The 16899-nt window shown below is 44.9% G+C and overlaps 1 protein-coding gene across 3 annotated transcripts in view; it reads right to left on the bottom strand.

The window, feature by feature from the left end:
• Positions 1 to 16899, bottom strand: part of LOC144688399 (exocyst complex component 6B) — a 623897-nt gene that overhangs the window by 88707 nt on the left and 518291 nt on the right. For all 3 annotated transcript variants that reach the window (XM_078554888.1, XM_078554897.1, XM_078554904.1), the window contains exon 20: positions 14683 to 14756. In XM_078554888.1, the coding sequence (XP_078411014.1) occupies positions 14683 to 14756 (74 nt within the window). The remainder of the gene's footprint in view (positions 1 to 14682; positions 14757 to 16899) is intronic.

The following is a 16899-nucleotide window of genomic DNA, read 5'->3' as shown; positions in this document are numbered from 1 at the left end:
CCATCCTTACCTAGTCTGGGCTACATGTGACTCCAGATGCACAGCAGCGTGGTTGACTCTTAACTGATCTCTGAAATGGCTGAGCAAGACACTCAGTTGTATTCAAGGAGGTGGTTCATCACAACCTTCTGAAAGGCAGTTAGGGATGAACAATAAATGCTTGACTTTGCCAGTGATGCCCACATCACATGAATGAATAAAAAGGAATACCCAAGAAATGATAATCAGGTGGTCTCAACAGAAGCGGACATTTCTGGGAAAGGGAGGGGAAGAAAGAGAGAGTTTGTGAACAGAAAAAGGAAACCTAATGTTAGTCTGACCTGCAATAAATCCCACTCAGCTATCACCCCTGTCAACAAACGTCATCGCCTCCCTGAATTGGTTTCAAAGTCCCTGCATACAGTTTGCTCCATGGTCTGGCTCTACCCTTCCTCTGCGGATGGCAAGGCCTTAATGGTAACTCCAAAGGGAAAAGAGAATACTGCAGCAATGCACAGTTTTGATCCACCAAGCAGCTAAGTTGAAAAATCAAAAAATACGCACATCATAAGAGAGGAAAGACCACGGTTGAGGGTGGTGGTGGTGGGGGGGGGGGTGGAGGGTGTGCCATTGGAGAAATCCAGACAGATTGAGAGGGCTACACTGTCTAGGACAAATACAAAAAATGTGATGGATGCAAACAGGATTAATCAGTTGTCTGAGCTGGGGAGAGAGGAACTGAATGATTCAGAGCATGGCTTGTGAACAACTCTTGAGCGACAGGTGCACCCATCTAATGCAGGTCAATTGACTGGGTCTTATTATATTCGGCAATTTTAGCCTCTGTTATTTTGACATAAAAATTTAAAATACACTCAAATGTTTGTCCCATCAATAACCTCATAGATGTGTCAGGTGTTAAAATTGAAATACATGAAATGCCCTTCCCCACAGTTAGATAGCAAGCAGCAAAGTGAGGGAGGTAGAGCAAATCAGCTGGCAGCTCCTTCCCCTCAATGCGGAGGAATGATCCTTCACCTGTACAGCGTCTTAAGAGTCTTGGTCACTTGAAGTACTACATTCACTTTTGGGCACCACATGTCTGGAAGGATGTATTGACCTTGGAGGAGAAACAGCACAAATTCACCAGAATGCTACCAAGCTTAAAGGGTTTAGTTACAAGGGCAGATTGCATAAACTTGTTTTGTACAATGAAGTCTAGAAGTCTGATAGGTGAGCTACTTGAGGTGTCTATAATAATAAAAGGATATGATAAGGCAGGCAGAAAGAAATTAGTTCCTCAGGTGAGGGAGTTCCAGAAGAAGGGGGCATAACTTTAAAATTAGAGCCAGACCGTTCAGAAGTGAAATCTGAAAGTCTTTTAGAGCTCAAACATTAGCAAAACCTTGAACTCCCTTCTCTACTAAAAGATGGTGGGTGTTGGGAGCCAGCTGAAATTATCAAGACTGCGATTGATAAGGCTTGTGTTTGGGAAGGGCACCGGGAATATGGATAAATGGAGTTGAGGTGGAGCTCAGTCATGGCCTGACTGAATGCAGGAAGTGTCAAGTAACCTTCCCCTGTTCCTTTGTTATACTCAGAGGTCTGAGGCAGACTGTGAGACTGAGCAACATGCAGCTCACGGTTTTACCCATGATTGGCTCTGAACTTCACCATGGCTCAAGGCTGTGATATAAAATAACATGACAGCTGTCAATTATTCCAGCTGTTAAGCAGCATAAACAGAGCAAAATGCCTGTGTGCTTAAAGCAACCTGTGCACCCAAAGATACTAATGCATTTCAATTCATATTTTTCTGGGTTTTGTGTCTCTCCTTTTCTGAGGGTTGGAGATTACACTGGGTTGGGCTGCCATGTTTCCTACATTACAGTAGTGGTGATACTACAAATGTATTTACTGTGAAGTGCTTTGAGATGTCCTGAGGTCATGAAAGGTGCTGTGTACCCCACAAGAATCTGTGCTGGGGCCTCAACTGTTCACTACATTTATTAATGATGTTTTTGTTGATCCACGGATTTATAATACGCAAAAACTTTCAAAACTGCTCTGACCTGGCAAATTCTTTCTGCTGTCTGGTTATCTGAAGTTTAACTATCTCAACAAGCTTTTGGATACATTTTTTTACAGTACCTGCACTGGGAAGTTTAATTTAACATGACATCAATAATCACTCTGCAGAGAGAGTGCCTGGGGCTGAAAAATTAGGTGGGTGCTTGAAACGATCCTGCAAGTTGAGATACTGCTTGCCCAAACTTAGCAACTTAGAAGATAAAAACAATTTCAGGAAATATTTTAAGATATTTGCCAGAAACATATGAACTTTAGAGACAGGAAAAGACCACTAGGCATAACAAGTCTATCCACATTATCCAGAGATCAATCCCAACTATTCACCTTCTCACCCTTTCCTTCAACATCACCATATCCCTCACTCTCTCCTCACCATATCCTTCATTCTCTCTTCACATTACTCAATGTGTACCATATCCCTCAATCCCTCACCCATTTCTCAATGTATCTCTCAACACCCCTCTACCAATCCTTCAACAAGCCCCCACCATATACTCCAACCCCCTTTCACCATATACTCCAACCCCCTTTCACCATATACCCCAACCCCCTTTCACCATATGCCCCAACCCCCTTTCACCATATACCCCAACACCCTTTCACCATATGCCTCAACCCCCTTTCACCATATACCCCAACCCCCTTTCACCATATACCTCAACCCCCTTTCACCATATACCCCAAACCCCTTTCACCATATACCCCAACCCCCTTTCACCATATACCCCAACCCCCTTTCACCATATACCCCAACCCCCTTTCACCATATACCTCAACCCCCTTTCACCATATGCCCCAACCCCCTTTCACCATATACCCCAACCCCCTTTCACCATATACCCCAACCCCCTTTCACCATATACCTCAACCCCCTTTCACCATATACCCCCAACCCCCTTTCACCATATACACCAACCCCCTTTCACCATATACCCCAACCCCCTTTCACCATATACCTCAACCCCCTTTCACCATATACCCCAACCCCCTTTCACCATATACCCCAACCCCCTTTCACCATATACCTCAACCCCCCAACTGTACCCCGCACTCCCGCTTCGCCGCATCCCGCACTCCCGCTTCGCCGCATCCCGCACTCCCGCTTCGCCGTATCCCGCACTCCCGCTTCGCCGTATCCCGCACTCCCGCTTCGCCGTATCCCGCACTCCCGCTTCGCCGCATTTCACACAATCAATCTGAACCATATATTCATCCACTCCTCACTGGTTAACTCACTTCCTCTTCCCCATATCCCTCACGATTTTCCATATCCCTCACCAGATCCCTCACTCTCTTCTGGCCAAATCCCTCAATCCTTTCCCACCATATCCCTCACCCTTTCTTTCTCCAGAAACAGGTTTAATTGTCTCTTGATCCCATTTTCATAAGACCATGAGACAGTAGGCCATTTGGCCCATCGAGTCTGCTCCACCAATCACTGAGATCATGGCTGATCTGATAATCCTCAACTCCACTTTCCTGCCATTTCCCCATACCCCAGTTACTCTCACTGACCTTGTCAACCCTAATGCTTTCCTAAAGGGGACAGGCCCAATTCCCTTCACATTTCCTCAGAGCTGCCTCCTTATCTAACCTACTTACTATCTAGCTTACTTCAACTTAAAAAAAAATCATATTCTCTCAGCATCATCAGACTGGAGATTGCAAGCCGAACAAATGACTCATACAAATAATAATGTTTTTTTTCGATATCCCAAAACCTGCTTTTGTGTCCCTTATCCTTTGAATCTCAATTCAGTCTGAGTTGTGGGTCCACAGCTGCTCGCCACTCACTGGCATGCAGGTGTCATTCAATTCCCATTTCAAAGTCATTCGTCCCATCTATCCATTATAAATTACATCCATATTTATACATGTGGAGCTGAAACTGCACTGTGGTGGCACTGAAGCACCCTCACAGTGGTTTGGGGGTGGGTGTCACTCTAGCTTCAGAGGTTTACATAGTGTAAGAAACAGAACCATAGCTTTAAGTTTAATTTATATTTTGTACGTGGGTGTTAAGAAAGGTGGAACCTGATTGTATACATGCATTTTTAATAAGGTTTCACAACTCTTGAAGAGATGGGTTACCAAGGGGTTGATAGTTTAGTGAAGTTAAAAAAAAAAGTAGAAAAAGAACTGTGCTGTTGCCTAGCTACAGAGGTCCAGAGACACACAAGAGATAGAGAAACACAGAAGGGTGGTCAGTTAGTGTGTGTATACCAGGTAGTACAAGCAGAAGGTTTAATCTCTCTAATAAGGAATCTTTCAAGCCTGCTGGGGAACTGAGTTTAAGGAACTTGTGTTTGCTCTGAAGTTGAAGTAATAGTGAGTTTAGATGGTGGTTTTTTTTTCTGGTGATTCAGGGAGAGATACCAGCTGAAGAAAAGTATTTAGTTAATGCTCAGCAGCCTGCCGGAAGAAGACTGTTTGACACTGAGCTAACCCAAGCGAGAAACCTTGGTGTTTGAGACAGTGGTAAATCTTCACTGGGGCTGTGTATCTGTGAGGGTTGCTGGGATAAAAGGGGAGTGTGAGTTTGAATCATTTTCTGGTATCTGTATTGAAATCTTTCAAGCCTTTTTGTCTAGTGTAATATAGTTCATTTTTTCTTGTTTATTAAGCATTTTATTCTTTATGTTAAAAGTATACCAGCAGACTCTGCGAATGTGTTCAGTAACTAACCTCTGCAGTTTCTAAACAAAAACAAAGTTCGGATCTCCCAAGCCAGGTTTCACACTGGGATCTGACTTGTCCAGCATTGACAACAGCTGGGGTCATAACGCAGTGTACATTATAAATGTGGACATAGGAACTTATAATTGGAAAAATGAAAAATCTAAGTGTTTGATGCAACGGAGTCGGGTGAGGTTGTAAGCCAGTGGAAGCCGGTTAGAACAGGAGGGGAACATAGTTTAGTTCCAGGTTCTGGACGGCATCCTGGAATATACAGCCCATATAATAAAGGGTTTGGATACTGGGTTCTGAAATAATATTGACAGAAATAATTTGTAATAGAATAGACCACTGCAATCCACTTCACAGAGGGAGGACAGGATTGAGCAGTTTGGAGAATTAGGAGAGACATCAGAGAGCTTGTGATAGCAGAAAGGGGAAAAAAAAAGAGCTTGCATTTCTATAGCACCTTTCATGTTCTCGGGGCGTCCCAAAGCACTTCACAGCCGGTAACGTACTTAGTTTGAAGTGTGGTCAATGTTGCAAGGTAGGAAACGAGGTAGGCAGCCAGTTTGCACATAGCAAGGAGTGAGACAGCAAGGGAGAGGAGGATGAGGGGTGGAGCACGACCAGGGGGTGGGGAGTGATGCCCTCGAGACAGAAGCTCTTGTACTGGTGGGACGGTGGCTGAGGAGCATGCAGTGAGGGGATAGGCAAGAGGAGCTTTCAGAACTAGGATTGTGGGGTGGTGGGGGGGAGGGGGGGTAGGGTTGTGATTTGAAGGATTTTACACATGCACTATTATTCAGGCTGTATGACGAAGTGTAATTTCTCAGTCCTGAGAAATGAGAAGAGAATAAAAGGTCTTCTTTGCTGCTTATTGCAGGATACGGGGCAAGGGTTGGGTCGGGGGGGTGTGGGGGTTGGAGGGGGAGACAGATGCATACTTCAAATTCCTCAATGGATTTTTTTTCTCTCCTTTTCTTTCCCTTTTCTGCTGTTGTTTTCAGGAAAGTGCCTGCCGGGGATTGGCTCCCTCACATTCCAAGCTTACAAATGTACTTTCTGCTGAGGTTTTCAGTTTCATGGGCAGGCAGCAGTGACGTCAGGAGGGCAGGCTCCCTCCATCAATCCTGCCTAATTTGGCATGTTAAAGGTGAGAGTGAGCCTTATTGTGCGACTGGCGCACCATTACCAGGCGAGTGAGTGACACCAGATCACATGCTTGACAATTACAGGGTGTCTGCGGTCACAGGGGGTCAGGATTGCTGCTTGCTCTCTAAACAAAAGCCCAGTGCCTGCTCACACACACTGCAACTCAGGCTCAGAAGTCTTACTTCACTGCTTTCAAGGGATTCCTCTCCCTCACTCTGTCTCTCTCTGAATGTGTCTCCCTCTGTCTAAATGTGTGCCTCTCTGCCTTTGTATGTGTGTCTCTCCCTCTCTTCCTGTGTGTGCGCGCGTGTGTGTGCCTCTATCTATCTGTATGAGTCTCTCTCTACCTGCGTGTGACAGTGTCCATTTCTCTCTCTCTCTGTATCTTCCTCTCCGTCTGCATCTTCCTCTCCCTCCCCCTTTCGTTGTCACTCTCTCCCCCCCTTTCGTTGTCAATCTCTCCCCCCTTTCGTTGTCACTCTCTCTACTCCTTTCATTGTCACTCTCTCTCCGCCTTTTGTTGTCAATCTCTACCCCCTTTCGTTGTCACTCTCTCTACTCCTTTCGCTGTCACTCTCTCTCCGCCTTTTGTTGTCAATCTCTCTCCCCCTTTCGTTGTCACTCTCTGTCTGCCCACAATTGAGAAAATTTGAAATTGCACATAAAGTTAATTATAGCTTGCAGAAAAAATATGTTGGAAATACCTTGTAGCTCAGTCAGTGTCTGTTAAAGAGAGGTTATTATTCAGCAGGAAATGTGGAACTGATTTTAGAATTGGTTCAGGAATTAGGGAATGGCTCAGGTTGGAAATTAAGATGCCAAAGCAAGATACAAGTTTTAAAATTAAATGCTATTTATAAGATCTCTCTGAAACATCCAAAGTGCTACACATGGCTATATTTGAACTATGTTAATGCTATGTTATGTAGGCAAACACAGCAGACATGCTGAACACAGCAAGATTTCATAAACAATGAGATGGTCTTTGGTGGGGTTAGTTGAAAGGTTGGGAGGTATGGAGCAAGCAAGTGGGGGTTATGCTATCCAGGATGTCCAATTAGATCACTGCTCTTCTTCAAATGCTGTCAGGAAATCTTTGACACCCACCAGAGACAGGACCTCAGCTTCTAACATCTCAGTCTGAGGTTCAACAGCTCTGACAGCGCAGCGCTCCCTCATTACTATACAAAGTGTCAGGTTAGACTATATTCTCAAGTCTCTGGGAAGGAATATGAATCCACAAGCCTTTGACTCAGAGGCTAGAGTGTGGTGTGCAAGCATCTTGTGCAGGTGGATGGGTCGTCAACTTCAAGCACTGTGTCTTCTGATGAAGAAAGCCTCAGACCCACTCTTTCAACTGTAGTCCAGGGAGCAGTTGTATTTCCCGTGGGACTCTTCATCAGAATGTGCAACATGGTCCTTCTCTTCTGGATACTCTGCATTTCCAAAATATTTTTATTTCTTTCATTGCTCCATGGACTGCACCCTGGACAAAAGAAAGACACTCCTCTTGAACTCACTATCACTGCACTGTATTGGATGTGTAGCCTGGTGAGATTCACTGTTGAGCAAATTGCACCCTATCCCAAATCGTATTAAGTCCTGCTCATCCATGAGCATTAGACTCATTGACCTACACTGACTCCCAGTCTGGTAATGCCTCCAATTTAAATGTCAACCTTTTGTGCAAATGCCCTCTAGAGCCCCACACCTTCTTAACTCTGTAAAGTGTCAGCTTTGCCTCAGGGGTAGCGCACACACCACAGAGTCAGAAAGCTATGGATTGAACACCAACTCCAGAAACTTGAGCACAAGATCTAGGATAACTCTCCAAGTGCAGCATTGAAAGACTGCTGCATTTTCGGAGGTGCTGTCTTGCCGATGAGATGTTAAACCCAGGTCCTGTCTGCCCTCTCAGGTGGATGTAAAAGATCCCCTGGTGCTATTTTGAAGAGCAGGGTAGTCTCCTTCACCTCGCCCCAAGGTCCCCTATCCTCCTTCCCGTGTCCTGGATCACCATCACTAAAACAGATTATGTGGCCCCTACCATGCTGCTGTTTGTGGGAGTTTGCTGTTCGCAAATTGACTGTTGCATTTCCATACATTACAACAATGACAACTTCAAAGTTACTTCATTAGCCGTGGAGCAGTTTGGGATGTCCTGAGGTTGTGAAAGGTACTAGAAGAAATGCAAATCTTTCTTTTTACCTCAGCAACAGTTTGTAGCTTTCAGGAATGGGAGAAAAGTGCAGGGGAAGATGCACGTCCCAAGTAGAAAAATTATCCTTTAATTTATTTACCCTCTCCTGCCCTACACAGATGATCTGTGAGCTGGTCTTTGGCCCCACATTAAGACTGTATTTGCTGAAAACTCCAGGCAGTGTTCAGTAATGGTGACTGGCATTAGCCATCTGAAGAATTCAATGCAAAAAAAAAACCCCCAGAGGCTGACAGAAACTGTGACAGCTGGCTGAAGTATTTCTTCAACAAAAAGACTTATGGCCACAAGCAATGTGGTGAAGGCAGTGTAAATTCACACTGACCCTGTGATGCCAAAAAACTGGACACTGCCCCAAGCCTCCGATTCTCCATATAGTGAGCTCTCACTTTCACTCAGTGGCAATGTCAGGGGCATAGCCTCTCCCCTTGAAGCACTCTCAAAGACGTTAGATGTATTTTTCCTTGAGCCACTCACACTGAATCAAGTATCAAGTACCTTTTCTTTAATTAATTCATGGGATGTGGGTGTCATTAAAATGCCAGTATTTGTTGCCCATCCCAAATGGCCCTTTGAGAGCAGTTAAGAGTCAATCACATTGAGAGTCACATGTTGGCCAGACCAAGTAAGGATTCCCTTCCCTAAAGGGTGTTAGGATTTTTATGACAATCGATGATAGTTTCATGGTTACCTTTACTGAAACTACCTTTCAATTCCAGATTTTCTTTTCATTAATTGAATTTATTAATCAAATTTAAACTCCACCAACTGCCAGAGAATTAGCCTGGACCTCTGAATTCCTAATCTAGTGACATTACCACTATGCCACTGTGTCCCCACCTAAGATTATAGGACCTCTTCCCTGCCATAACTCCTACCCACTAATACTATGATCAGGGAAACATACGTAATGGGGTTGGATGTGATTGTAACTTTATTGAAAACATGGTCTGTAGTTAGTTAAGCTCATTTTAGAAATTTATACAATTACTTTTTGCGATATTAACACTCATGCAATTTCCTTCAGCTGACTCAAATTCAGGTGACTGCCTCAATTAGCAGTATGTACTTTGATGGGGACAGGTAACAGAATGTTTAGCAAACTGGTTACAAGACAGAGAGTGGGGGGTGGTTAAGGACAGCTACTCAGACTGGCAAAGGTGGTGTTCCATGGGAATAGGTGCTCGGGCCACTGCTGTCGCCATTTACATACATAAATCATTTTGCAGTCAGGATATAGGAGATGGTGGCATAGTGGTAATGTCACTGAACTAGTAATCCAGGGGCCCTGGCTATGCTATCACTAATGCCCTTTAGGGAAGGAAATCTGCCATCCATACCCAGTCTGGCCTACATCCAGACCCGTAGCAGTGTGGTTGGCTCTTAACTGAAGTGCAGGGGAAGCGGCTTGAAATGGCCAAGCAAGCCACTAAGTTCAAAGGCAATTATGGATGGGCGAAGCCTACCTCCCGTGAAAGAATAAATAAATAAAAATTTCAAAATCTGTGGACAACACCAAGGAGAGGTACAAAGTAAGATTGTGACAAAATACAAAACAGCATTTGTAAATCTGCAAAATGAGCATTCAATTAGCAAATAACTTCAATACAGATAAGTGTGACATGGTGCATTTTGGTGGGGAGGATAAGAATCTGTGCTGCAGCTCTTCCAAAGCCAATGTATCCTTGAGGCGCAAATGTACAAAACTAAAAGCAGTTACTCCAGATGGGTTCTGACCACAACAGAAGCATCATTTCCTCCCCTTTGAGATAAAAGCCAGCACCCATTAGCCTCTTTTTTACTCGTGCACTAGATTTTAGTGATTTGTGTTCAAGGACCCCCAAATCTTACTCCTACACTGTTTCTAGTCTCTCAGCATCAAAAAAAGAAATCCAGTTTATCTTTATTGGGCCCAAAGTGGATGAACTCAAACTTTAAGCAGTTTGATTTCTTTTTGAAAAAGTAGGTGCTTGCTGAAGGTACCCTTGCTATAAAGCAAAGCTCTAGGCATAGCTCTCTGCTGTAATATAAGAGTAACAGGGCTGGGGTGTTATGTTGCTGAAAGATATCAAGGTGTTGTAGTATACGGAGTTAATGGGCAAAACAGCGAAATCATCACTAATCAAATAAACATTTTACAAAGCAGCACAGAACCCAAATAAATGAGTTTGCATGTTTGTGTTTGCTATGCATGTATTTTAGTTTATGTCCGTGTACGCTTGCTTACATATGCATGTCTGTAAAATGTGTGCATACCTAAAAGGATTGTGTAGTCCCTGAGGGGTGCTGTAAAGGCAAGAGTGACATGTCCATTATTTGGCGTTTTGGTGCCTAGGCTACCTCTATAACCAGTGGAATTAGGGGCTCATTAATCAGCCTGTCACTGCTGGGTGGAGATGGAGAGGCTGATGAGCAGGCTTTTCTCTGCATGATGTGCAGCACTGCACGCTGAGGTTTGTGTGACTGCTCGACAAGGTTTGCCTTCAATCCCTGGTCGTCCACAAAGACAGCCAAGGCTCCAAGCAGCACAAAATAGGGGCTCGAGGAAGACGGAGGCCCCAAGAAGATATTTTTAAAAACTTTTTTTTTGTGGGTATATATTCTCTCAATTTTCCTCTGGTTTTCAGCTCTTGCTAGGCTACTGTTCAAAGGGACTGGACCTGGGACAGACATGTGGACGCCGATAGTTTATTTGATCATGGATGAGAGGCAGGAGGACCACAGTCGACCCCGGTTGAGTCCTCCCCTGACGCTAACTTTTTTTGGCACTCGACCAGGAACAGGAACCAATGTAAATATTTTCCTCCCCAGCCCAAGCACTGCGTTTACCTTTCCAGGTCAATGTGGCAATTACATCTCGCCTTGTAGCTCAGTGTGCTTGTGCACTGGGTCATACTGCCCAAGGACTGCTGCACCATTCGCTGATCGCAGCCGAGGACTGCGGTAAGAGTGCCACAATTGACCTCAGCATCTTTATGCCCAGTCCTAGTTACTAACCTCACTACAAGTTCCTGTGTGCACTTAGAATCACAGAACCTTGCAGCAGAGGAGGCTACTCATCCTGCCATGTCTCTTTGAAAGACCTATCCAGTTAGTCCTACTCCTCACTTACTCTTTCCCCATAGCCCTGCAAATGCTTAGCTTTATAAGTATATATACAATTGCCTTTTGAGAGTTACCAATGAATCTGCTTCCACTGCCCTTGCAGACAGTAGATTCCAAGTCACAAACAACTTGCTGTGTGCAAAATTATTTCCTATTTTCCTCTCTAGCTCTTTTATCACTGACCTTAAATCTGTGGCCTCTGGTTACTGAACCACTTGCTACTGGTCACGGTCTTTCTCCCTGTCGACTCCGTCAAAAATCCTCAAAAAATTTTGAAAGCCTCTGTTGCATCTCCCCTTAACTTTTTTTCTGCTCCAAAGACCTCAGGTGAGGACAGGGCTGGGCCTGAGCTGTGACCTGCCCGGCCACCCAGTTCAAGCCAGCAGCCAACGCCACTCACTTGCCAAGCTGCCCAAATGAAGGATGTTCAGGCGGGAAGAGGTACCCAAGGCCTGTGGCACTTCACTGGTCATTTTTCGGCAGGGAAGGAAAGAAGGGATTGCACCAAATACATCACTTTGTTTGACAATAAGGGCCCTTTTCTTTGTGAGCTGGTCTCAAACAGAGCTCATGGTTACAATGTGTAGATTGACAGGTTCAAAAGTGTCACCTGCCCATACACTGATCTGTTAATGTTTGTGTAAATGGATCAAATCAACACTTCACCAACAGCTACTAGAGTTCAGCCCATCGAAATCTACTTAAGCGCTTCTAAACTACCAATAATCGTAAATATAACACTGCTGGCTGTAGCACAGCAGTGCTTGTACATGTTTCTCTCTGATAAAATTAGCTAGCCCCTTGCCATCCCATCGCCACTCCCCGCTCCAAATCTTTCACTCAGGCATTTGTGACAGGTGCTGAGTCTTTGGAACTCTCTTCCTCAAAAGGCAGTGCAAGCAGGGTCTTTGAATGTTTTTTAAGGTAGAGCTAGATAGATTCTTGATTAACAAGGGGGTAAAAGGTTATCGCAGGTAGATGGGAGGTTACAATCGGATCAACCATGATCTTACTGAATGGCAGAGCAGGCTTGAAGGGCCGAGTGGCCTACTCCTGCTCCTAGTTCGTACGCTTGTATGTATATATATTCGTATGAAAGAATTAAATGTAAATCTGTAAAAGAAGAAAGAAAGAACTTACATTTATATAGTGCCTTTCCTGACCTCAGAATGTTCCAAAGCGCTTTCCAGCCAATGAAGTACTTTTGAACTGTTGTAATGTTGGAAACATGGTGGCCAATTGCCACACAGGAAGGTCCCACAACAACAATGACATAATTAACAGATGTACAATTCATGTACAGTGTTGATTGAGGGGTAATTTCCCTGCTTTCCTTTGAATAGAAGCCATGGGATCTTTTAAATCCACTTGGGAGGGAAGATGAGGCCTTGGCTTAATGTCTCATGGGCAAGACGACATCTTCGATAGCACAGCACCCCCTCAGTAATGCATCATCACCCTAGGTTATAAACTTAAGCCTCTGAAGAGGCATTTGAACCCCTATTACCTTCTGACTCACCAAAGTGAGACATTGAGTCATGGCTCATAAAAGCTACTAACTGTTTGGAGTTAGCTCAGTTCTGCAGCAGTGGCACAAGTCTTGGCCTCATCCTTGCAGGGCTACAAAAGAGTATAAACATCAGGCAAGTTACATCCTATTCCTGATCAGTATCATGTTACACATTATGGGTAACACTGGCAAGACCAGCATTTATTGCTTATCCCTAGTTGCCCTCAAGAAGGTGGTGGGCTTTCTTCCTGCATCGTAGCAGCCCATGAGGTGAAGGCGCTAAACTTTTATAAATCACTGGTTCGGCCTCAACTGGAGCACTGCATCCAACTCTGAGCACCAAGCTTTAGGAACAATGTCAAGGCCTTGGAAAATGTGCAGAGGATATTTATAGGAATAATGCCAGGAGTGAGAGACCTCAGTTATGTGGGGAGACTGTTCACCTTAGGGTGGAGAAGTTGAAGGGGATTTAATAAAGGTGTTCAAAATGATATAGGGTTTCGTTAGAGCAAATAAGGATAAACTGTTTTCTTTGGCAGAAGATAAGATTTAAGATAATTGTCAAAATTAGGGGAGAAGAGCTAAAAAGAAATAGTCTTATGCAGCGAGTTTTTAAGGTGAAGAATGCACCGCCTGATAGGGTGGTGGAAACAAATTCAATAGTAACTTTCAAAAGGGAAATGGATAAATATTTAAAGGTGTAAAAAATTGCAGGGTCATAGGGGGAGAACAGGGGAGTGATTACAATGGGATAGCTGTTTGAAAGGGCCAGCAGTCTCTTTTCATGGTGCGTGTATGTACTTGCGTGTGAAAATGTTTGTGTGTAGCATTTTCCCTGACAAACTCTGGTCACATTATTCCCTGCGTTAAGTTGTCTGACTAAAAGCTTCTCCAGGAGCCTTGTGAGGGTGTCCTTAATTACTAACACACACACAGACACACATACACACACAGACACACGCACACTTAGGCAGGAAGGTTTGAAACCCTGAGGTATGCTACAATTGTGCTCGATAGATATTCCCCCAAAAAATATGCAAATAAAAGCGGCAGTTAAATGCGTGAAACGGGATTAGACACAGGCCGTGGCGCTAATGAGTGAGTGCGATACCACCACCCCCCTGCTCCACTGCCACCCGCGAAGTAAAACAGAGTGAAGTAATGGGTTCAGAACATCAGTCAGTGGCGACTGCTACATTCACAGATCCTGACAAACCCCCATCTATCTTCTAACTGAAAAGATGACAGGACAAGAGTTCCTTTTTATTTTTGTGGCACACCCACTGCTGTCCCAGGAGATTGCCGGATTGAGTTGCTCTTTTCAGTTGCAAGCACAGCGGAATTTTAAAGAAAACCATATAGGTACCTGCTGATATGACATCACCGGTAGCAAGAGTCCTATAGGTTGGGCAAGGCTGGCTGTAAATCATCTTTGTAAGGCAGCATTCTATTAGCAAGCTTGGAAAGAATGGTTGGCAGTGGTCATGACAGAATGCTAATTCTTCCTTCCTTTAACTCGCTCTCCGGACATTATCTCTCTGAACAATAAGTCTGCCAAGCAGGTGGACCCTGCACCACTGCGTCCTGTATACCAAACAACTGCTTTGTGTCACTCTTCGCCGACAGTCGCTCCAATGCCTCACTGTGGAACTGCAGAGCCAAGGATGTGACAGCTCCTCCACGCTCAGAAATTTTGGGGTGGGGCGGGGGGGGGGGGGGGGGGGGAGGAGGAGGAGGGGTAGTCTGGCTGGCCAGGCCTCAGGCTTTTCTTGAAGGCCAGAAAGCCAACAAAAAGGACAAACAACAACAACGGGCAAGGGCCCCGGCCGAGGAGTCGATAGCGGTGGGAAGGTTGGGGGTGGGGGGGGGGTGGTGGTGCGAGGACGAGCGTCTATCGCATCCTGCAGGCACTGCGGTCTTCAGTCACACATTTAAAACAAAGGCTTACTTGTCTCAAGTCGATGAAGGCCAACTGCAGCGTGTCCCCTTGGAACCCAGGCACCGGTCCGGATCTGGCAAAGTCTGTGGGAAAGAAAAGAGGATAAAAACATCTCTAAACAACCATGGACAGGGAGATTGGCAGACGGATGACAGCACAGACAGTGAGGCCAAGCTAGAGGAGGACCATTCTTCTAAGGAATCATGTCTTCCTCCCCTACACCTTTGTTCACCCGTCAAAAATTCTGTCATCAAACCACCATTAATTCCAAGCCTTGACAGCTAGGAACTGTACTAATCGACCTAAAATTTATTCCCATGGGCTGTTTTAGCTTCATAGTTTTTCTTTTCCCTTCTTTCTTGAACGAACAAACAGCTTGCGAATGGTTTCTCGACACAATAAAATCTACAGCTGGTGAAATCCTTTCAATTCTGTTAAACTGATTTGATTTTCTATCCCGCATGGGCCTACACTGTGGGATCTTTTAAATTACACGCTTGTCACCTGATTTTATTAATGCTAATAAGAGAACATTAAAAGCTCCGATCTCCCCCTCGCCATTGAACGCCACCCCCACGACCCCTCCCCGTTGACAACTTGCTTTAGGATGAAAATCTAAATAAGAAGAAAACTGTTTGATATAGCTACGTTATCGGTGAGTTTTCAGAAAGATCGGAAAATATTAGCGCGCACGACGGTAAAGGTGCTATTCTTTGCAGTGAGCAAAAGCCTGCTCGGGGAGACAAGAGCGGGTGGCAATGGTGAAGCAGGAACACAGGAAAATAGGGAGAAAGAAAGTGGGTCGACAGAGAGGGAAGCATACAGGGGCAGGCAAAGAGGCAAGACAGAAGAGAGAGCCCAAAGCTTTAAAGAGGTGCGGGAGATAGAGAGGCTTGAACGTGGCAATGAAAGGAGGTGTGGGTAAGAAGTCGCAGGGGTGAGGCAGGAAGCAGAGGGCGAAGGGGTGAGTGCCTGCGGTGAGAGGCAGAGCCGAAACACAGAAATAAGAAGGGCAGAGATGCTGACAGACCCAGACACAGAGAAGTGGAGACCGAAAACAGGCAGGCGATAGATAGACATAGATAAAGAAAGGTTAAAAAACAGAGGGAGGGAAAGAAGAAAAGAGCCAACAAAGCCAGACTTCTGTCACAACCAACAGGTTTTTCAGTTCGACAACATCTGCTGTGTAGATTATCAAATAAACCTGTTATGTGTTTTGGCAATTTTAAACTTGCAATTTTCTGCCATCCGCGATCTTACTTAGTTCCTCGACGCTCCGCATCATTTCACAGCCAAAATTCAACAAATTTCTATATTTATATAAAATATCTTTGTGTCAGTACATTTATTTAATATTTGGAACAACGTGCCCAGTTGCTTTCTTTTCCAAAGCAGGTTTCAGACTGTGAGCTGCTTAGAGTTTCAGTGGCAGTACCTCATTACACTCGCACACTTCCCAGGTTCCAATAAAAGATACTGCACAATCTCCTTCATTCTACCTCCAGGAAGCTAAAAATGACGGCTTACCATACCAGCAGGCAAATATCCTAAGCACTTGGATTATATCCCTCTGCCCATTAAGTGCTGCCTACTTAAAAAGTGGCAAGCAATTTTTGGGCTTGTGCTGTCATATCAGAGGCAATGCATTGGGGTATCACTGAATGCAAGAACATAAGAAATGGGGGGGGGGGGGGGGGGGGCGGGCGGGAGAGGAGGCCACATAGTCCCTTGAGTCTGCTGCGCTATTCAATAAGATCATATTGAAGTTTCCTCAACTTCACTCCCTCCCGCCCCTGCCCCCACACACACCCCCCCCTTCACCCTATCTCTGATTCCCTCAGTGTCCAAAAATCTATTGACTTCAGTCTTGAATACACCAAATAACTGAGCATCCACAGCTCTCTGGGGTAGAGAATTCCAAAAATTCACAAACCTCAACTCAGTCCCAAATGAACTATTTTCAGATCAAGGTGGACGAAAACTTAGGTTGGGGTGGGAGTGAAGGAAACAGGGATAAAGACAGAACAACACAGGCTTTTTAACTCCCAGTAGAACACATGTAAAAATTAATTCTGGGGATATGGGCATTTATTGCCCCGCTCTAGTTTCCCCATGAGAAGGTGGTGAGTCATCTTCTTGACCCACTGCAGTCTGCGTGGTGAATGTGCTCCTGCAGTGCTGCTGAGGTGGGGGTTGGGGGGGAGCTGGTGAGGGTTGTTTCAAGAT

This window comes from Cetorhinus maximus, chromosome 1, assembly GCF_964194155.1.
Source record: "Cetorhinus maximus chromosome 1, sCetMax3.hap1.1, whole genome shotgun sequence".
NCBI classification, from domain to species: domain Eukaryota; kingdom Metazoa; phylum Chordata; class Chondrichthyes; order Lamniformes; family Cetorhinidae; genus Cetorhinus; species Cetorhinus maximus.
This window is presented reverse-complemented; position numbering and strand designations above follow the sequence as displayed.